This window comes from Erinaceus europaeus, chromosome 10 (genome assembly GCF_950295315.1).
Source record: "Erinaceus europaeus chromosome 10, mEriEur2.1, whole genome shotgun sequence".
In the NCBI taxonomy this organism is placed as follows: domain Eukaryota; kingdom Metazoa; phylum Chordata; class Mammalia; order Eulipotyphla; family Erinaceidae; genus Erinaceus; species Erinaceus europaeus.
In genome coordinates this window covers 105,571,646-105,594,035 of record NC_080171.1, presented here as the reverse complement: position 1 = coordinate 105,594,035, position 22,390 = coordinate 105,571,646, and the positions used below count along the sequence as shown (strand labels likewise).

General features: G+C 45.5%; 1 protein-coding gene across 1 annotated transcript; it reads right to left on the bottom strand.

The window, feature by feature from the left end:
* Positions 1 to 9,794: 9,794 nt before the first annotated feature.
* LOC103117771 (bile salt-activated lipase-like) lies at positions 9,795 to 18,703 on the bottom strand. The gene is made up of 11 exons (XM_007527886.2): positions 18,638 to 18,703; positions 15,910 to 16,060; positions 15,704 to 15,826; positions 15,312 to 15,509; positions 14,559 to 14,689; positions 14,278 to 14,385; positions 14,041 to 14,158; positions 12,190 to 12,376; positions 11,835 to 12,038; positions 10,288 to 10,485; positions 9,795 to 10,077 (listed from the first exon to the last, which is right to left on the bottom strand). The coding sequence occupies exons 1-11, from the start codon at positions 18,701 to 18,703 to the stop codon at positions 9,870 to 9,872; spliced, it is 1,692 nt and encodes a 563-aa protein (XP_007527948.1). The 3' UTR covers positions 9,795 to 9,869.
* Positions 18,704 to 22,390: the final 3,687 nt, after the last annotated feature.

The following is a 22,390-nucleotide window of genomic DNA, read 5'->3' as shown; positions in this document are numbered from 1 at the left end:
AAAGAGAGAGAGACCCCTGCAGCACTGTTTTATCATGTGCAAAGCTTTCCCCCTACAAGTGGGGACTGGGAGCTTGAACCTAGGTCCTTTCGCATTGCAACCTATGCACTCATCCAGGTTCACCACCATCCAGCCCCATTTAAAAAATTCTTTATGGGCCTGGGTGGTGGCGTACCTGGTTGAGTGCATATGTTGCAATGTGCAAGGACCTGAGTATACACTACCGCCCAGTCCCCACCCCTGCTTTTTCCCCTTTCTATTATTAGATAAGACAGAGAGAAATTGAGAGAGGACAGGAGGACAGAGAGAGGATAAGAAAGACAGGACCCCTGGAGATTTGCTTTACCGCGCGTGAAACAGACCCTCTGCAGATGGGGAGTGGGGCTCAAACCTGGTTCCTTGCTCTTGGCAATGTGTGAGCTTAACCAAGTGTGGTTGCTTTTCTACCCCCAAAGAATTTGGGTTCTGGCAGCTGGGCTGTGGTACACTCAGCTATCATGGTTAAGGATCTGTGTTCAAGCCCCGGGTCCCCACCTGAAGGGGAGAAGTTTCAGGAACAGTGAAGCAGTGCTGCAGATGTCTTTCTCTCTCCCTGTCTCACCGTCCCCTCTCAATTTTGTTCTGTCCTACCAAAATAAATTAATAAATTGAAAAAAATTAAAAGAATTTGGGTTTTTAAATAAAATATGTCACCTAGAAATTTTTACTATAAGGAAATTTATGTTCCTTAGAACATAATTCCTAGAAATTATAATCATTTTTGTGAATGTAAATGTCTGCCAATTTGACAGTTTGGAAATACTTACAATTCAGAAATTAAAGATTTATATTTCTTTTTAATATTTTTAAATTATCTATTTATTTATTGGATAAAGATAGCCAGAAATTGAGAAGAAAGGGGGTAAGAAAGGGAGAGAGAGAGACACCTGCAACACTGCTTCACCACATGTGAAGCTTTCCCCCTGTAGGTGGGGACTGGGGAGTCGAACCGAGGTCCTTGCACATTGTAACATGTGTGCTCAACTAGGTGTGCCACCACCTGCCTCCCAAGGGTTTATACTTCTAAATTAATTTTAAAAATCAAGCTGATGGGCATAAGGGAACTATCTCTCTAAGAAAGACCAGTTTACAGTAAGGTAAAGAAATCTCCGGCTGAAGAGAGAGCACGGCAGTAGTGCACTCAACTTAAGTGATATGAACCCGAAGTTCCCAAGTTCAATCCCTGGTACCAGTGACAATATAGCAGAGCTGAGTATTGCTCTGTTCGTGTGTGTGTGTGTGTGTGTGTGTGTGTGTGTGTGTGTGTGTGTGTGTGTCTTTTTTTCAAAAATATTTAAGAAATCTGATCTTGAGGGGCTGGACTGTGGCACACTGGGTTAAGAGCACATAGTACAAAGTGCAAGGATCCCGGTTTGAGCCCCTGGCTCCCCACCTGCAGGGAGGTCACTTACAAACAGTGAAGCAGGTCTGCAGGTGTCTGTCTTTCTCCCCACCTCTCTACCTTCCCCTCCCCTCTCAACTTCTCTCTGTCTTATCCAGTGAAAAAATGGGAAAAAATGACCACCAAGGGTAGTGGATTCATAGTGCAGGCAACCAAGCCTCAGAAATAACCCTGGGGGCAAAAAAATAAAATAAAATAAATAAAAACTTGATCTTTAGATGAAACAGGTTTTACCTGAATGGGAATGGGAGAAGCTTTCAATAAAAAGAGAATAGTAGGGAGTCGGGCTGTAGCACAGCAGGTTAAGCGCAGGTGGCCCTAAGCTCAAGGACCGGCGTTAGGATCCCGGTTCGAGCCCCCGGCTCCCCACCTGCAGGGGAGTCGCTTCACAGGCGGTGAAGCAGGTCTGCAGGTGTCTGTCTTTCTCTCCCCCTCTCTGTCTTCCCCTCCTCTCTCCATTTCTCTCTGTCCTATCCAACAACATGGACATCAATAATAGCCACAACAACAAAACAACAAGGGCAACAAAAGGGAATAAATAAATAAAACTAAATTAAATTAAAAATTAAAAAAAAGAGAGAGAGAATAGTAGGGAGCTGGGCGGTAGTGCAGCGGGTTAAGCGCACGCGGCGCAAAGCGCAAGGACCGGCATAAGGATCCTGGTTCCAGCCCCTGGCTCCCCACCTGCAGGGGAGTCGCTTCACAGGCGGTGAAGCAGGTCTGCAGGTGTCTATCTTTTTCTCCCTCTCTCTTGTCTTCCCCTCCTCTCCCCATTTCTCTCTGTCCTATCCAACAACAACAACAACCTCATCAACAACAATAACTACAACAACAATGGAAACAACAAGGGCAATAAAAAGGAAATAAATAAATAAATAAGTCTTTTTAAAAAAACCTTTAAAAAAAAGAGACTAGTATATGTTCTTAAGCTGTTTAAGATCAAGTAAGAATTTCTTTTTTAAAAAAAATATTTATTTATTCATTTTCCCTTTTTGTTGTCCTTGTTGTTTTATTGTTATAGTACAAGTAAGAATTTCTAAAGCTAAACTGTAATGTCACCTATAAGCTAGTATCAAACCAAACTCTAATTTCTGTCATCCAATTAGGGGACAAGCATATTTTACAACTGTGGCCACCTTTTAGTAACAGATCAGTTTAAGTAACCAAAAGATTTGCTGATTCTAATTTTCTTTACCCTGAGATCTCTGGTTAACTAGGAGTAATTCAATCCTCTGGTCATTGCCTTCAGCTAAGCCTTGTCAGAAACTATATTTGCTCTTAAAATCTGTAACTATCATTCTGGGTAGTTAAATATTGCTTCATAAAAATTTATGTAAATATATTACACTTTTTTATTATGTGATAGACTTCCCAGAAATAAAAAAATAATTAAGAATAAATTATTTCAGGCTGGGCAGTAGCACAGTGGGTTAAACTTACATGGCACAAAGCGCGAGGACCTGCATAAGGATCCCGATTTGAACCACCGGCTCCCCACCCGCACGAGGGTCACTTCACAAGGGGTGAAGCAGGTCTGCAGGTGTCTATCTTTCTCTCCCCGTCTCTTTCTTCCCCTCCTTTCTCGATTTCTCTGTCCTATCCAACAGCAACAACAGCAATAACAATAGCAACAACAACAATAACAACAAGGGCAACAAAATGGGAAAAATGGCCTCCAGGATCAGTGGATTCATAGTGCAAGCACCAAGCCCCAGCAATAAGCCTGAAGGCAGAAAATGTCTTTTTTAAAATTATTAAATACAAAGAATTACAGGGAGACTCAAACATATATACAAAGTTCAGAAGAACATCTGAGTCACCCCATAATAAACATTATTTCAGAGGAGATAGCATAATGGTCCTGTAAGAAGATTTTCATGTCTGAGGCTCCAAAGTCCCCTGCACTACCTTAAACCAGAGTTGAGCCATGCTCTAGTGAAAGAAATATCCTTTCTCCCATGGAAAGTGAAATATGACACAAGTAGACCTATTTGATATGATGAAACTTCATGAGTGGTATTGCCGCATATGACTGATACTTAAAATTACTTTGCATAATATATGGATATTAATATAGGAACTCTAAAATTATAAGACACTTCCTAAAAGTCTAATATATTCTGTTCAATTCTAGAAATTGTTCTAAAATAATGTATGCTAGAAAACTGAGCAAGTTTTCTTGTCATCAACTATATTATAAAAAGAACTCTAGGGTTATTTTACATCTCTTCCCATCTGCAAAAGCTATTTATTCTGATGCTTTCTTTCAGAGGAATAACCAGGAAAGAACTTTGACAAAATTTCTAAAACAAGGGCCAGGCAGTGACACACTCAGTAGAGCACACACATTACCGTGCGTGAAGACCCAGGCCTCCACTGCAGAGGGCGGGATGGGGAAGGGGGAGGGAATTTCCTGTGATGTGGAACAATAAGTGTCTCCTTACGTCCTGCTCCCACCCACCAACCATCTCCTCCATGACTCTGTCTCTATTAAATAAAAAGAAAGGGGTAGGGAGGAGTGGAGTAATGGTCCCCAGGAGCAGTAGATTCACTGTGCAGAACCTAAGCCCCAGTGGTAACAAAACAAAACAAAACACTAAAATAAAGATTTATCATGAAACTAAATGAGAATAAAAGCCTATGTGCAAAAAAAAAAAAAAAAACTACACATGAAAATTGCTAATAAGAGTTGGGTTTTCTATATTAGTCTGAGTAAATGATTGAGGACAAATATAACTTTAATGACTTGTTTGAAATGTCCTTATATATATACTTACCCCAAATTTGGAAGCTACTCTCTTCCCTGATCCAGCTTTCTAGTCCTTTTTCCAACTCTGACACCATCTCCCCAGACAATCACCTGGACCCACCTGCATATTAGCTGTCAGGCTCAGGCAAAAATTAGTAAAGTCATAGGCTCCTTGGAATATACCTAAAATAGACCTACTAGCTTTTTCCAAAATGGAGACCCCCAAATCTTCATCTGCAAAATTCTTGCTTTTAAGTTCATGATTAGTCAACAGTTTGTTCTGCTTTATTTCTTAACTCTTTTTCAACCACCAGGTTCCAGATGCTACCATAATGCCAACCTAACTTCCCTGGGCATACAACCCCACCAATGTGTCCTGGAATCCCACCTCCCCCACTAGGAAAAGAGAGAGACAGGCTAGGAATATGGATTGACCTGCCAACACCCATGTTCAGTGGGAAAGCAATTACTGAGGACAGACCTTCCATTTCCTACACTCTGTAATGATCCTGGGTTCATACCCTCAGAGGGATAAAGAATAGGAGAGCTTTTTTTTGGGGGGGTGGTGGTGATGGTGGATGGGATAGGGAGTTCTGGTGGTGGAAACTGTGTGGAATTATACCTCTCTTATCATATGGTCTTGTCACTATCTCCATTTAAAAAACTTTATTCCCGGGAGTCGGGCTGTAGCGCAGCGGGTTAAGCACAGGTGGCGCAAAGCACAAGGACCAAGGATCCCGGTTCGAACCCCGGCTCCCCACCTGCAGGAGAGTCGCTTCACAGGTGGTGAAGCAGGTCTGCAGCTGCCTATCTTTCTCTCTCCCTCTCTGTCTTCCCCTCCTCTCTCCATTTCTCTCTGTCCTATCCAACAACGACGACAACAATAATAACTACAACAATAAAACAAGGGCAACAAAAGGGAATAAATAAATAATAAAACTTTATTCCCTTTTGTTGCCCTAGTTGTTTTATTGTTGTAGTTGTTATTGTTGTCGTCGTTGTTGGATAGGACAGAGAGAAATGGAGAGAGGAGGGGAAGACAGAGAGGGAGAGAGAAAGAGAGACACCTGCAGACCTGCTTCACCACCTGTGAAGCGACTCTCCTGCAGGTGGGGAGCCTGGCCTTGCGCTTTGCGCCACATGCGCTTAACCCGCTGCGCTGACGCCTGACTCCCAATATCTCCATTTTATAAAAAAAAAATGTACTTATGTGCTTTGTTTTTTTCCAGATTCAATAAAACCTTTACTTTTTGAGCTAATTGTGACCTGCAGCAACTTGGTAAATTCTTTTTTTTTTTTTAAATCTTTTAATTTTGTTTATTTTCACTTTTGGTGCCCTTTTTTTGTTGTTGTAGTTGTTATTATTGATATTGTAATTGTTAGGACAGAGAGAAATGGAGAGAGAAGGGGAAGACAGAGAGGGGGAGAGAAAGATAGACACCTGCAGACCTGCTTCACTGCCTTTGACCGACTCCCCTGCAGGTGGGGAGCCAGGGGCTTGAACCCGGATCCTTACGCTGGTCCTTGTGCTTTGCGCCATGTGTGCTTAACCTGCTGCACTACTGCCCTACTCCCACAACTTGGCAAATTCTATCTTTTGTGAACAGAAGTTCTCTCTTCCTGATGCCATCAGAATACAAAAACTTTTAGTAAATCAGCTTATTTCTTTAGAAATATGTTTGCATAAATGCAAAGAAAATTTTTATTATATATGTAGTAGGTTACTAGGAAACATGGCTTACTGAGCTTTGACTTTTGACTTTGAGGCTTTGACTAGACTGTCCTGTTAAAATTGACCTCACAGAGACAACAAAGATAAAACTATCTGATAAGTTTATTGCAAGATTCCAAACAGACTACCAGGAGAGCAATAAAGGCAGCTCCTTTAGTCCCAGGATCTCCAGGGTAATTGGGGAACCTTGAGAACAGAGGTATTAACCCAAATATTGTAGGCAAAGTTGAATGATAAGACTTCCTTGATATGGTTTCTGGACCCTGAGAAATCATTAGGAGCTTAATGTTGTGGCCCATGAGGTGAGGGAGTGGGTAAAGTGTTGGACCTGAAAGCTTGAGGTCCTGAATTTGATCTCTGAGTTTGGCATCACATATGCCCAAGTGGTGCTCTGATTCTCTCTCTCTTTCAACTATTTATTTATTTTTGTTATCTTTACTTATTTATTGGATAGAGAGTCAGAAATCAAGAGGGGGGTGGGTGGGGAAAATACAGGTCCATGAAGGGTGATAAATGACATAGTGGGGGTTGTATTGTTAAATGGGAAACTGGGGAATGTTATGCATGTACAAACTATTGTATTTACTGTTGAATGTAAAACATTAATTCCCCAATAAAGAAATAAATTTTAAAAAAAAAGAAATCGAGAGGGAAGGGGGTGAGAAAGAGAAAGACAGAAAGACAGACACCTATAGCACTGCTTTACCACGCGAAAAGCTTCCTTCCTGAAGGTGGGGACCAGGGGCTCGAACCTGGGCCCCTATGCACTGTAACATGTGCACTCAAATAGGTACTACCACCTGGTCCCCTCTCTCTCTTTCTCTAACTATATATATATATATATATCTCCTCAGAAAAAGAGCTCAAACTTGTGAAAATGTACCTACCTCTGTGATAACAATTCTGTAAATCAACATTTCCTCCATAAAGTGATACTGAAGTTGAAGGAAAAAAAGAGTTTAATCTAAGATCCCTGATGAAATGTTTCAGCAAAGCAAATTAATTGAAATTAACTATAGTTATCCCATATCTTTTTCTTTCTTTTATCACTGTATTGGGTGGTTAATGGTTTGCGGTACGGTTGATGACACATTAGTACCATTTCTCATCTCTCCATGGTAGATGTATACAAAACACCCTCACCCTCAAGTTAGGTCCATTTCCACATCATGCATCAGGACCCCCAAGCCCCTCATTTCCCTCCTTCTGCAGAGTCTTATGTTTTGGTGCAATATATCAAACCAAGTTATTCCAGTTCTTACACTGCTATGTAAGCAAGAAACCAGTTGCTTTGGAGCTGGATTTAATTTGAATACAAACTAATTTTACTGTGATTACCTGGTAAAATTGGTGTAAAGATCAAGAAGAAAATTATGTTTCAGTAACATACCCTTTTATGGACATATTCTAGCCTTCTTAATTATTTTTGTGTCTTCTGCTTCTCTTTCTTTCTTTCTTTCTTTTTTCCTATGTTTTTCAAATAGGAAGGAGGCTTCTGCTTTTTACCTGTAAATTGGAATGGATTCTGAATTTTTCTAATATCTGGCTATAGTTTTTCAGAATAATGTTACAGTGTTTTTTTTTAACCCAATCATTTTTTATTTAAATTGATTAAGAATGATGACTGTGGCCAAGGGAATCATTCAGAAGGGAGAGAATGGGATTTGTATGCACTCGGATCTATGCTTTATCCCTTTGGTGCCCTGGTGTCTTTCTCTACTATATGTAAAACTATCTTACATGAAATAAAAAAGGTAGATCTTTAAAAATTAACTGATTTTTAAAAAGAACCAAGACTACCTTGTGCTGAAACCATCCAAGTTGGAAATGGAGAACTTGAAAAGCTCTTCAGAAAGATTATCCAATGACTGCGCATGGACAGTCCTCATGACTGAATGCTGGTTTCTTTTTTTAAATATTTATTTCCTTTTGTTGTCCTTGTTGTTTTATTGTTGTAGTTGTTACTATTTTTTTTTAAGATTTTTGTTTTTATTTATGAAAAAGATAGGAGGAGAGAGAAAGAACCAGACATCACTCTGGCACATGTGCTGCTGGGGATCGAACTCGGGACCTCATGCTTGAGAGTCCAAAGTTTTATCACTGTGCCACCTCCCGGACCACTTTTCTTTCTTTTTTTAAATATTTATTTATTCCCTTTTGTTGCCCTTGGTTTTTTGGGGTTTTTTTTTTTGCTTCCCCCCCTTTTGTTGCCCTTGTTTTTATTGTTGTTGAAGTTATTATTTTTGTTGTCATTGATGTCATCGTTGTTGGATAGGACAGAGAGAAATGGAGAGAAGAGGGGATATGATATGATATACATATATCATATACATATATATATATATGTATGTATATATGTATATATTTCCCTCCAGGGTTTTTGCTGGGCTTGGTGCCTGCACCATGAATCCACTGCTCCTGGAGGCCGTTTTTTCCCCCTTTTTGTTGCCCTTGTTGTTGTAGTCTAGTTGTGGTTATTATTATTGCCATTGTTGATGTCGTTCGTTGTTGGGTAGGACAGAGAGAAATGGAGAGAGGAGGGGAAGACAGAGAGGGGGAGAGAAAGACACCTGCAGACCTGCTTCACCGCCTGTGAAGCGACTCCCCTGCAGGTGGGGAGCCGGGGGCTCGAACCGGGATCCTTACGCCGGTCTTTGCTCTTTGCGCCACGTGCGCTTAACCCACTGTGCCACCGCGCGACCCCCCCCAACGAGGATTCTTACACAGTTCCTTGTGCTTTGTGCCCTGTGCACTTAACCTGCTGCACTATCGTCGGACCACCTTTTTATTATTTATTTTCCCTTTTGTTGCCCTTGTTTTTTATTGTTGTTGTAGTTATTATTGTTGTTGATGTCGTCGTCGTTGGATAGGACAGAGAGAAATGGAGAGAGGAGGGAAAGATAGGGGGAGAGACAGACACCTACAGACCTGCTTCACCACCTGTGAAGCGACTCTCCTGCAGGTGGGGAGCCAGGGGCTCGAACAGGGATCCTGATGCCGGTCCTTGGCGCTTCGTGCCACATGCGCTTAACCTGCTGCGCTACCGCCCAACCCCCTAAATGCTAGTTTCTAATTACCTGATGACACCAGAGATAATGAGACTCAGGAGAACCTATGATCTGTCATTTGAAAATGCTTCAAGGCTGGCATCTAAATCTCCACGTGGAGGTCGTCAGAGGTCCCAACTGGATTTACTTGTTCTTTCATTTGTTTGTTTTAATTTTTGATTGGCTTCAGTAATTAAAGTCTATTTTTATTTTATTTTTATTCCGTAAAAATACCTTTATAAAACTCAGGGTCCTTGACATATCAGCCAAGCCTAAGCATCTGTTGTCCTGGACAGTTGTTGTTGTTTGTTTTGTTTGTTTGTTTGTTTTGTTTTACCAGAACACTGCTACTTACCTTCCCATGTGATGTTTTGTTCTACCTTTGACTTGGATCCTGCAGGAGGAGCAGAATCCCACTCTTCCCCAGACTCTACTTAGAATCATCTCACACCCCAGGGCACTCAGGCTCAGGGAGTCTCTGTGGTTGTAGCACAATAGACCCAAATCGCTTTTTTGGGGTGTGTGTGTGTGTGTGTGTGTGTGTGTGTGCGCACGCCAAGGGAATCGACACAGAAATCCAGGCTAATCTCTGACAATTCTCAACCTGTTTCTTCTTCTGTCAATAAAGGTGGGTCTGTCAGCTTCCTGGAGCTTGAAGTCCAACAGACAGGGGAAACGTGGTGACCCAGCACCTGGTGCTCAGGCGATAAATAGGGCTCTCCTTTTCCAGCTACAACATGAGAACAAAAAGAGGTACCAGACTTAGAGAGATGAAGCTTTATTCAAATAGAGGTTAGAGGCTAGGTCTCCCTGCAGGGGCCAAAGGTATTAGAAACCAGTAACTACAGGTATATGGACCCCTCTAGAATTTCAGAAAGGGGAAATCTGACAGCCTCAGGGTCATCTGCAGGGGTGGGGGAGAGCTCCCTCAGCAGTCACTGGGGGCAGAGACTGGTAGATCTGGGTCCAGTAGTGCAGGAACTTGGTCCTCAGGTGCTGTTTCACAGAGTTGGCATTGATGTTCTCATTGATCTCCAGATAGTGGCTGTTCTCCAAGGTGTAGGGGGTCCAGTGTGTGGGCACAGCAGAGTGGCCCATGTTAGGGTCCCTGCAGGGTAAGAATGGACAGGCAGAGGATTCATGCTGACCCAACCTTCAGTGCCCTCACTGGGTCCAGGGCATCATCTGGCCACAGGCATATCTTGTGCTGGTTTTCACCTCGCACAGAGATCAGCCTGACTCAGGAAGGGATGACAGCAGGGACTAGAACCTCAGGTCATGGTGGAGGAGACCTGGGATCAACCTCATCCCCACTTACCCAGTTCTGGCAAAGTTGGTCCAGTAGGCGATCATAGCCTTGGAGATAGTTCTGTCTAGATCTTGGTAGTTCAGGGGTGTGGAAAAGGGCTTCCCAAAGACATACTGGACGTCATCAGCATGGTCAGCCCCCACCCAGCTGGGGTAGATGGTTTTTCGTGTGGGGTGGGAGAACAGGTAGGAGTAGATCCTGGCACTCCTGGGAAGATGAAGGGACACCATCCAGGTCAAATGGGTGCTGAGCCAGGGATCCCACCCCAGAACCAGGCCCTGGAGGGAGGCCATGAAGGCACAGAGTCATGTGTGAGATTTCCCACAAAAATCAGAAGACATTGTGATCTTAGACCAGGAGAAGACAGGTTGATGATTCTCCTCTTTTTTTTTTTGAAATATTTTTATTTATTTATTAATGGATAGAGACAAGAGAGAAATCGAGAGGGACACACACACACATACCTGCATCCCTGCTTCACCACTCGTGAAGCTGTCCCCTGCAGGTGGGGATGAGGAGCCTGTACTTGGGTCCTTGCACACTTTCGTGTGAGCTCTTAACCAGGTGCACACCATCTGGCCCCAATGGTTCTCTAGTTCAATTGTGTTATACATGATTAAAAAAAACAAAAACAAAAAACGTGGTAAGACCTCTTTCTCCGCTAATTGAATGCAAGAATAATTTCATCAACATGTGAGTAAGTAGTTTTCTATCAGTTGGATAAATTCATGCCCTCAGATATTGCTCTCTTTGCCTCAAAACTGACAGAAAGCTCACAATTAAATTTGTTGTGTAAGACTGCATTATCCTAGAGTACAAAGCAAATTATGCTTTCCTGAATGTTTTTTCTTTCCTTTTCTTCTTTGTTTCCTTTCTTTTCTTTTTTTTTTAACTACAGCACTGATCAGCTCTTGTTTATGGTGGTGTAGGGAATTGAACCTGGGACTTTGGAGCCTCAGGCATGAGATTTCTCTTTGTATAACCATTATGCTATCTACCCCTACCCCTCAATGTTTTTTCTTACTTGATATTTATCTCTCTATTTCTAACTCTTTATTTCCTTGCATCTATTTTATTTTCTTTCTTTTAATTTTATTTTTGAGAGAGATGCAAAGAGAGAGAGAGAAACACCAGAGCACTGCTTAGCTCAGGCTTATGGTGGTGCGGGGGATTGAACCTGGGACTTAGGAGCTTCAGGCATGAGAGTCTGTTTGCATAAACATTATGCTATCTCCCCTGCCCTCTTGCATCCATTTTCACTGAACACTATAATATGGAGGTCATTCATGTAGTCACAGGATTAAAGATATTAGGACTGCCCAAGAGTCATAGAAAAAAGAGCTTGAAAAAAGTGCTCTCTCCTGCGTAGCATGACAGATGGAGGTAGATGTGAGAACATTCCAGTTGGGAAGACCGTGGGGTGCAGGAGGATAGGATAGGTCAGGTCAGGCTGAGATGGGGATCATGGAGGGTGTGGCAGATGCAGGTCACTGTTATCTCAGAAACATCTGAACTCACTACCAAATCCAGACACTTAAGGAACCCCCCTTCCTCACTTGGCATTGGCTCTGTGCTGGGCCAGCGACATCGCTGTGGACATGAGAAAGAGGACATCCGTCTCCAAGTTCACCACTGTCTTCTTTTTGGCCTCCTGGGATGAGTCTTGGGACCAGGATTCAGTGTATATGTCATAGGTGGCCTGGGCACCTGGGAGCCCCTTGTCGATGGTGAACCCTCTGACAAGCTTGTAGAAATTCTCCCTACAGGGACAAAGCCAGCACTTGGACCCTCCAGACAGTGCCACCCATCTACCTCCATTGTGTCAGCTGTGTCCACTCAGGGAAAGACCACAGGGCCCACTTTCTCCTTGAGTGACTCATTCCTTTTTGCTACCCCTGTGCCACTGCTTACTCTGTGACATTCAGTTTATTCAAGATGACGGCTGGCATATCCAAGATGGAAAAAATGTAGCCATCCATGTTGTTGGTCCCTGCCATGTAGTCGGTGTCAGCAGCATTCGCATACAGGTTGATGGGCTCATCAGGGATGAAGTCTCCATCAACCACAGGGATGAAGCCCAGATAGTATAATGCAGGGTCTGTATGGGAGAGGAGAAGGTTCTACACATCCAGGTCCCTCCTGCCTCCCTTAGGTCTCTGGGAATGAAGTAGTTTCCCTCTGGCCAGAGGATTTTTTTTTTTTTTTTTCCCCTTTGATGGCACCAGGGTGCTCAGCCTTGAACGCCACTGATGTGATGACAGGTGAGTTATGTCCTAAGCAAGAGGAGGTCTGGTCACCTGTAGTGCCAGGAATGCCCCTTCTTAGCAGTGATAACTAGACTTGCCAAGTAGTATGGATTCATCTCACCCAACTTGATAGCCCTTGGTTTGGTCTAGAAACCCAGTCTGTGCTCAAGCTGTGGGTGATACCCAATTTCTTCTCACTGGGCCTGAAGCAGGAGGGAGGGACCTCTAGGAGTCATTGAGAGGCCCACGAGAGAGGAGCTCTCTTTCCGGATGGGTTTCTAGATTGAACAGCAGTTGTGTGATTCTGTACTGCTTTCCACAGCCTTCAGCTGCACCCTGAAGGACTTGAGAGCCGTCCCCACAATCTGTCAGGATAGACCACTGGCTTCTCTTGTTGACCTGATATAAAAGGCAGGTTTGCATTTGGAGGGATAGCATGGCTTAGCTTTTTTGCCTGGCATCTGGAATGCTCAAAAGTAAACACGTAGTGAGAACCCCTGTGTGATTTTCCTTTGTCTAAGGAGGAAACTTCCTATCCAGTGAACCTATAAGGGTCTTACTAAAGTATTGGAATGTTGACTCTAGGGAGGAATAGCTGGAAATGGCACAAGTGTGTGCAAACATTTGTGAATGGCTATATGAGAACTTTTGACAGAAAGAATGGATGACCAGTTAGCAAAAAGGCTCGGCCAGGAGTCCCCAAAACTACTTCAGATTGTGTGCAAATTACATGTGCATAAGCCTTGTTATATTGTGGGCCCCCAAAATCATCTCCTCATAGGAATCCTATCCCACAAGGATCAGAAGGAGTCGGGGTGGGGTAGATAGCATAATGGTTATGCAAAGAGACTCTCAAGCTTGAGGCTCTAAAGGCCCAGATTCAATCCTCCACCCCACCATAAACTAGAGCTGAGAAGTGCTCTGGTAAAAAAAAAAAAAAAAAAAAAAGGAGTCAGGTAGCGCAGAGGGTTATGTGGCATGAAGTGCAAGGACCAGTGTAAGGATCCTGGTTCGAGTCCTGGCTCCCCACCTGCAGGGGAGTCACTTCACAAGTGGTGAAGCAGGTCTGCAGGTGTCTATCTTTCTCTCCCCCTCTCTGTCTTCCCCTCCTCTCTCCATTTCTCTCTGTCCTATCCAACAACAATGACATCAATAACAACAACAATAATAACTACAACAATAAAACAACAAGGGCAACAAAAGGAAATAAATAAATATTTAAAAAGAGTTTTGTGGTCCAGGAGGTGGTACAGTGGATAAAGCACTGGACTCTCAAGCAATGAGGTCCTCCTGAGTTCAGTCCCCGGCAGCACATGTACCAGAATGATATCTGGTTCTTTCTCTCTCCTCCTATCCTTCTCATTAATAAATAAAAAAAATATTTTTAAAAAGAATGCACACCCCTCCATTCAGCTGGACCATTGCTGGAGTACAAGGGGGTGACTACAGAGAACCTGGGGACCTGCCTGTCCTCTGCAGGGCCATGGCTCTGTCCATATGTGGGCTCCCCACTCACACTCTGTGTTTCCCAGGGGAATCTTGTAGGCCATCGTCAGGGCATGGGGGTCAGTAACCTTTAGACACTTGGCCATCCTGGTAGTGTCATCCACAGGGCAGCCCACCTTCTCAGCGACCTGGAGTAGGGAGGAGGGACAGACAGTGGGTGCAGGGCTCAGGTCAGCGGGACATCGTTCCAAATAGAGAAAGGAGGCAGCTATGTCCCCTTACACTTCCTCCAAGGCAGGTCACTTACCTTTTTGGCCCAGAAGAGGGGGTTCTTCTGGATCACCCAGGGGCTAAGAGCCACACCACTCTGGCTGATGGCTCGGCGGATGAGGCCCTTGTTGTAGGGAGAGAGGGTCTGCAGCACAGAGGGGCCTGTCACCAAGAACGCCCCCACCTGCCCACCCAGGCTTGGCCAACATGACCCAGTAAGGTCAGCACAGCCAACTTGCCAACCCCCTGCCCCCAACCATCATCATGGGCTCCCATCCAAGTCCTGGGGGCTGCCCACCCCTCCAGGGGTCTCCAGACCTGCAGGGAGACACTGGCTGCTCCAGCTGATTCCCCAAAGATGGTGATGTTGTTAGGGTCCCCCCCAAAGGCAGCGATGTTCCTCTTCACCCAAGCGATGGCCATGTGCTGATCCCGAAGCCCATAGTTGCCTGGGGATGGGGCACAGTCAGCACTGGGCCTCTGGCGGGGTGAGAGGGGTCTGCACGGGGACCCTGCTTCCATGAGACCCCCTTCAATCTGAGGGTAAACATGTCCTGCCTGACTCTAGGTCCCTGGAGGAGTCCCAGGATGCTGAGTGCCAGCTTCCCAAGAGGCTGGTGGGGAGGGAGCTGGAGGAGGCTGGGTCTTGGGGAGGACAGCAGGGGGCAGCCTGCTTACTGGCTCCCTTCCCAGTTCTGGTCCCTCAGCACCTAGGTGTCTGCCACATTGACTCTTTTTTTATTTTTTTTATTTTTATTTATTTATTCCCTTTTGTTGCCTTTGTTGTTTTATTGTTGCAGTGACTCCTTTTCTGTTACCTGGCTCCCTGTTGCCATCCACACAGGACTTTCCCAGCATTGCAGGAAATCTGTCTGTCTATCTGTCTACCATCTGTTGGTCTCATTTTTGTGCTATAACTGTCATGTCATGGTCCAGCTTTGACGTCCTGGTGAATAGGATTCTGGACTTTTCTAGGGGGGTATTGTGGACTATTGAGTCCAGTGATTGAGAGAGATCCCCATCAAGATTGGCCAGGGGTACTCTCCACCGCATCCCCAGAGCCCAGCAGACCTGGCAGGTTGGCATCTCCAGTGCTGAGGAAGCCCAGGGGCCCAACACGGTAGTTGAAGGTGACCAGGATGACGTTGCCTCGTGTGACGATCTCCTCCCCGTCATAGAGAGTTTTTTTGAGGAAGTTGGCGCGGTGACCTGAGCCCATGAGGAAGGCACCTCCATAGATCCAGATCATGACAGGCAGGTTCTGGGAGACTGTGGTGAGAGGAGCAGCTGTGACCCCCTCGTCCCAGGCCCTTCTGGAACCACCTGCCCCTCAGGGGATCAGCCTGAGATCCCTGTGCTGATGTGGGGAGGTTCAGCTTTGAGCCCAGACATGTCAGTGACAGAGCCTGGGTTTCCTGCTGTTGGGTGTTCCTGTTGGGGTGATGGTCTAGGGGGCCTCTGACCTTCCTTCTCGCCCTGAGGGACCCAGATGTTCAGGTAGAGACAGTCCTCTGACCCTTCAGTCTTGATCTGGAGAATATTAGTCTGCAGGCACTGCATCTTGAAGTCTGTGGCATTGAGGGTTCCTGTGAGCATGAGATGGGGTGTGAGGATACAGAAATTCAGTGTCACCCTAAACCCAGGCCAGTCCTGCCCCCACTGCTCCCACCTTGCCAGCCAGGGTGTGGCTGGGGGTTCTCCAGGGTCTTGGGGGGAGCAGCAAAGGGGATGCCCTTGAAGATGTCCACATAGTCGCCAAAGAGGCCAAGCTTCTTGTTGACCCCTTCCACGAAGCCTCCTTCCGTGTACACAGCACCCAGCTGCAGGGACAGAGGCAGGCTCAGGCTGCATGGCCCATAGGGAGACAGGGCCAGGCAGTCAGGTATCTAGAGGGCCCCCGACACTGCTTCAGTGAGGGAGGGGCCAGTGAGCACCTGACACCACAGCCCACCCCACCACGTGCTGGAGGAGCTGCTTACTGCCACCGCCACCACCACCCCCCCCCAACATGTCAGCCCCTTCACTCCAGGGGAAGCTCCTTCAGCCCAAGCCTGCAGCCGAGAAAGCCTCTTGAGAAGTTGGGAAAGATGGGGGACAGTTGGATTCTGACTTGGGCTGCCTGTGCTGAGAGCCTCTGCCTCCCCTTTTGGAAGAAGAGACAATGGGCTCCATGCTTCCCTGTTTTTTTGTCCCGCTGCCGGCAGAGACAGAACTATTGTCGCTGAAACATCACTCCAGGCAGTGGGCTCCCTCATGGAAGGCTATGCTGTGTGTCCAGACCTGACATGGAGACTTCCCTGCCTGAAGCCACCTACTAGGCAGTAACCACCTGACTTCACAGCCAGGCTATGAAGTCCCCCCACCCCAGGTGACCTCTCTACCCAGCCACGTTCTCACTTGTGCTGGGGGACTCAGACATGCAGCCCTGTACCTCAGCCCAGCTACCACCCTCCTGCTAAGGCCCAGGCTAGAAGGCTTTACCTGCTGTGCTGGAGGGGAAGCAAGATCTGGAGAGGGGAAAGGCCTCAGAAGCAGGGGTCCAGGCAGGCCTCTTTTCCTCCTCCCCAGCTTCTAGGCTTTCTCTCCTCTCTTCTACCCACGGTGAGGCCCTAGGCATTTTTCTGACCTATCTCCAGAGCTTTCTGTAAGAGGGTAGAGAGACAAGGTCAGTGCCTTGGGGACCATGAAGTCATCTCTCGGTATCTCTGTGTCATTGAGATTAGCCTCAGAGTCCCAGATCAGTGGGCCAATGGCATGGGAATTCTGGTCACTTGGGCAGCAAGCAAGTGGTGCTATTGGCCGCTAGAGCAGACTGGAGGAACCTGACATTTCAGCACCCAGACAGAAGCCCCTAAGAAACTATTTCTGACCCTCCAGCATCTAAAGCCAGGTTCTAAAGCTGGGCGAGGAGCTTCAGGGCAGGCACATCCTGGTGGCTTCTTTTCCCTGTTGGATGGAGACTTGCAGTCACACCCTGACTTGGTGTGTGCTTTTGACTGTGGGCTTTCTGTCCTGGACGTATTTTCTTTGCCGTGCTGATAGCTGAGGGAGTTGGAAGAAGGTGGGTTTTCCAGAAGCTCGAGCAGCATGAACAGGGAGGGGAAGGACATGCATCCACACATGGGTGTCCATGGAGATGGGGGCTAACCTGAAAGCCAGATCACAGTTGAGCGGGCTTCCAGATTCTTTTCCTCATGCAGTGAAGTTAAGGGTTAACTTCTCAAGAGAGAAGCAAGGGTTAACTTCTTAGTTGAGTAAGAAAAATGCAGTTAGTGGCTATCTTCCCCTCCTCTTAGTATAAACAGGTCTTCCTACTGCTGTCATCAGTTGGCCTTGGTAGCATCTTTAGAATCTGCTATTTCTTGTCCAAGAGTCTGCAGATAACTCAAACATAGTGTGCTCTCTCTTTCCCCCCTCCAGGGTTATCGCAGGAGCTCAGTGCCTGCACTATGAATCTACTGCTCCAGGAGACCATTTTCCCCCCATTTTTATTGCCCTTGTTATTGTTATTATTTTTATTGCTGTTTTCCTTGTTGGATAGGATAGAGAGAAATCGAGAGGGGAGGGAAATAGACACCTACAGACCTGCTTCACTGCTTGTGAAGCAACCTCCCTGCAGCTGTGGAACTGGGAGCTCGAACCAAGATCCTTACGCTAGTCCTTGTGCTTCACACCATGTATGCTTAACCTGCTGCACTACCGCCTAGCCCCCAGACTCTCTTTTTAGAAAAGACAAACAAACAAACAAACAAACAGCCCATGCTCTGTTTTTTTTATTTTATTTTATTTTATTTATGAATCCACTGAGCCTGAGGCATTAAATAAACACTACTTTCTTCACTAATCCTAAGTGTATCCCATCTCTGCCTAGGAATCTAATAACAAACCCACCAGTATGCTACAGGGTAAGGAAAGCCTGTCTTCTCTGGGCTGCCATCCCTGTTACTGAAAAGAGGAGGCAGCACTCAACTCTGTGTTAGAGGAAGGGGTCCGAGGCTGCCCGTCCAGGCAAATAAACAGTCAGGACCTCCATCCAGCTGCATCTGTGAGTCAACTTGACAATGAAGTGTTGTTTTCGTATTAAGGATGTTACAAGTAGTGTGTGGAGCACACAGGTGCCAAAGAATATCCATGTATTCTGTGAAATATCAAAGCAACTAGCATTCTGTACTTGGTCTGCCACCTGAGTCCTCATGAGAATGAAATGGCCAGTTTCAGAGGAGATGCCACTTTGGGTGTGGTCCTCCCCGCCCCTCCTCTCTGGCTGGCTTTTACTGCTGAAATTCAGACTCTGTATTTCCAGACTTCTATAGCTCCCTGTCTCCCACCCAGCCCTTTTCCAGGTCTGGGTCAGTGGGGGAAGAGGGTCTGACCTACTCTACTGGGCTGTCACTCACCTTTGCAGTGCTCACTGCTGCCAAGAAGCAGGAGAGGCTCACAAGGACCAGCAATAGGTGCCCCATGGTGTCCCCTACCACTGGGTGGCTCTCCCTCTGCCTCAAGGGTATTTATAAGGACTAGCCAGCCAGCTGCATGTAAAGGATTCCTGACCTTTCTCCAATTCTTCTCTTTCCTCCAGTCTGGCCACACTCTGAGCCTTGTACTCAGGGCAAGAGTACAGGCTGGGTCAAGGTCTCCTTCAGGGCAGTGAACACATACACAGGTGCAGGGATAGTGCATCTTTCCCAGAACCAGCTATTCCTGGTGCCCACAATGTCCTGGTGCAGATGTCTGACTGTCTACCCAGGAGCACTGTCAGGTGACATGGGTCAGGGATATTGATTCTTGGCAGATTTACGTGGTACTGACTTCTGACTCAAATGCAAGAGCTTAGTATTCCCTCTGAGAATGGGCCTGCCTACATCTCTCTCCATCTCTCCCCCCCCCCCTCCTGAGGGAGTCTATAGGTCTAGACTGCAAGTCCAGGACAGAGATGCCTGTGTGTTACCATGTAACCCCTGGATCTGGTGTGATGTAATGATCAAATTTAGTGCCTCCTTTCCTTCTCATCAAAGCTGAGTCTTCTAAGGAAGAGAATTGATGAGAGACTTGGGTTTAGATGTTTGACAACCTCCTATCTGGAAGCAGCTACTTTAGTAGTTTCTTTCAGCTCTGATTAGAACAAGAGAGAAACTTCCACATGCCTTTGTGCTGATGAAGACCCCAGGACCCTGGCAGCATATAACTGGTAGGTGGAGACTGAATTGGCCTCAGTTTTCAGCCACCGTTTTCTTATAGTCACACAGAAAAACACATCATGGTGATGTTTTGCCACTGTTTTATTATTTATTTATTGTCACCAGGGTTACCACTACAGTTCAGGCCTACAGGGCTCCACCACTCCCAGATGCCATTTCTCCTCCTCCTCCTTCTACTTCTTTTTCTTTATAGGTCAGAGTCAGAGAAAAACAGAGAAAGACAGAAATAAAGCAAGATACCACACTTTTCCTAAAATATCAGTGTACACCTATAGCAGCACAATTTCCCACAAAATCTGGAAACAACCCAGGTGTCCAACAACAGATGAGTGGCTGAGAAAGTTGTGGTCTATATACACAATGGAATACTACTCGACTATTAAAAATGATGAATTCACCCACCTCATCTTGGTTTGAGCTTAAAAGAATCAAGTTGAGATAAGCCAGAAAAAAGGATGAATATGGGATGATCCCACTCATAAACAGAAATTGAAAAATGAGAACAGAAGGGAAAACACAAAGCAGAATTTGAACTGGTTTTGGTGTATTGAACCAAAGTAAAGGACTCTGGGGTGGGGGGTGGGGAATGTTCAGGTCCTGGAACATGATGGCTGAGAAGGACCTAGGCAGGGGGCTAGAGTGTTAAGCAGAAAACTGAGAAATGTGACACATGTACCAAAATACTGTACTTCACTGTCTTTTATAAACCATTAATTCCCCCAATAAAGAAAAAAAGGAGGGTAGGGGTAGACAGCATAATGGTTATGCAAAGAGACTCTCATGCCTAAGACTCCAAAGTCCCAGGTTCAATTCCCTGTATCCACCAAAAGCCAGAGCTGAGCAGTGCTCTGCTTAAAGAAAAAAAGAAAAAAAGGCAAGATGCCTATATCACTATTACTACTCAAGAAGCTTCCCCTCTACAGGTAGGGACCAAAGATTTGAATTTGGTCCTCATGCAAAGCAACAGGTGCACTCTACAGTGTGTATGAGCATGTCCCGAATAGCGTTGAAGCCCCCATGAACCAGAAACTATTTCCTCATGTCAGCTCTCACTCGCCTCTGCAGTGCTCACTGGTGCTAGGCAGCAGGCGAAGTCAAGGCCAACCAGTGACTTTCTGGACTTTAATACATCCATTACCATACTTCTGGCTTTCCTGCTTCTCTTTACCACTTTCAATCTTCCCTCCAGTTCTCTGGATCTTCTGATCTGTCATCTTTCAGACACTTTCCTCCCCCCTTCTGCTCATCTTGCCAAACTTTTTCCATCCATTCCAGCCCATCATTTGAACTTTAGGCTGATTCATTAAGGGCACTTAAGAATTCAGGGGCCCCTGAAAGCAATACTCAAAGGCAAAGAGAGGAGAGAGAGAGAGAGAGAGAAGTATTTGGAGGGACGGATGGTGACGCACCTGGTTAAGCACACAATTACCATGCTTAAGGACCAAGGTTCAAGCCCCCAGTTCCTATTTGCAGAAGTGGATGCTTCATAAGCAGTGAAGCAGTACCACAGGAGTCTCTTCCTCTCTCTCTTCCCTTCCAATTTCTCTCTGTCCCATCAAACTAAATAAAGTTAAAAAACAAAACAAAACAAAAAGCTGGGGAGTTGGGCTGTTGCACAGTGGGTTAAGCGCAGGTGGTGCAAAACGCAAGGACCAGTGTAAGGATCCTGGTTCGAGCCCTGGCTCCCCACTTGCAGGAGAGCCACAAGTGATGAAGCAGGTCTGCAGGTGTCTGTCTTTCTTTCTCCCTCTCTGTTTTACCCCTCCTCTCTCCATCTCCATTTCTCTCTGTCCTATCCAACAACGATGATAACAATAATAACTACAACAATAAAACAAGGTCAACAAAAGGGAATAAATTAAAAAATTAAAAAAAAAAAACTGTTGGAAAATAGAACCTGATGCTTTGTCTACCAGGAGAGCTTTAGAGACATCCAGACAACTGCTATATTCTCATTCATTAACCTAAAGTTTAGTCCCCAGCCTCCCTAAGATTACATGTCAGGATAAAAAGAAAAAAAAAGTTTAAAAAACTCCACAAATATTGATCACAGGTAACCTTGGAGCCAGGTGGTGGTGTAACAGGTAGAGCACACGCTCCCAGCCCCCTACCTGCAAGGGGTAAGCCATTTTTCTCTCCTCCCAGCCCCCATTTCTCTATGTCCTATCAAAGAAAGGAGGTGGGGAGGCCACCAGGAACGGTGGAGTCATTTGCAGGATCTGAATCCTGGCAACAATCCTGGTGGCAAAAATAAACAAAACAGATAACCCTAACTTGTTCCATCTACCAGAAACAATTTGGGTAAATATATAGTGTAGATAAGGCAGTGAGTTTGTGTATGTTTTACTATTAAAAAGTATTTCTGGATTTTGTTTCTTTTTTGCCTCCAGGGTTATTGCTAAGGCTCACTGCCTGCACTACAAATCCACTGCTCCTGGAGGCCATGTTTTATTGTTGTCATTATTGTTATTGTTGCCACTGATGTTGTTGTTGGATAGGACAGAGATAACTGAGGGATTAGGGAAGATAGTGGGAGAGATAGATACCTGGGGACCTGCTTCACCACTTATGAAGTGATCCCCTGCAGGTGGGGACCCGAGGGCTCAAACTGGGATCCTTACACCAGTCCTTGCGCTTTGCACGATGTGCGCTTAACCTTCTGTGCTACCACCCGGCCCCCTGGATTTTGTTTCTAACCAGAGGACCACTCAGCTGTCTGTTGGTGATATGAGGGACCTATGGCACACAAATCCTGTGAGCTATGACTACGTGACCTCCCTCTTATCACTCAATATTTAGAATGGAAGCTGTATGTTTGTGTATATCCATGGTAAAGTGAAACTGGGGTGGGAATAGATAGCATAATGGTTATTGTATAGAGACTCTCACGCCTGAGGCTCCAGAAGTCACAGGTTCAATCCCCCATACCACCATAAGCCACAGCTGAGTAGT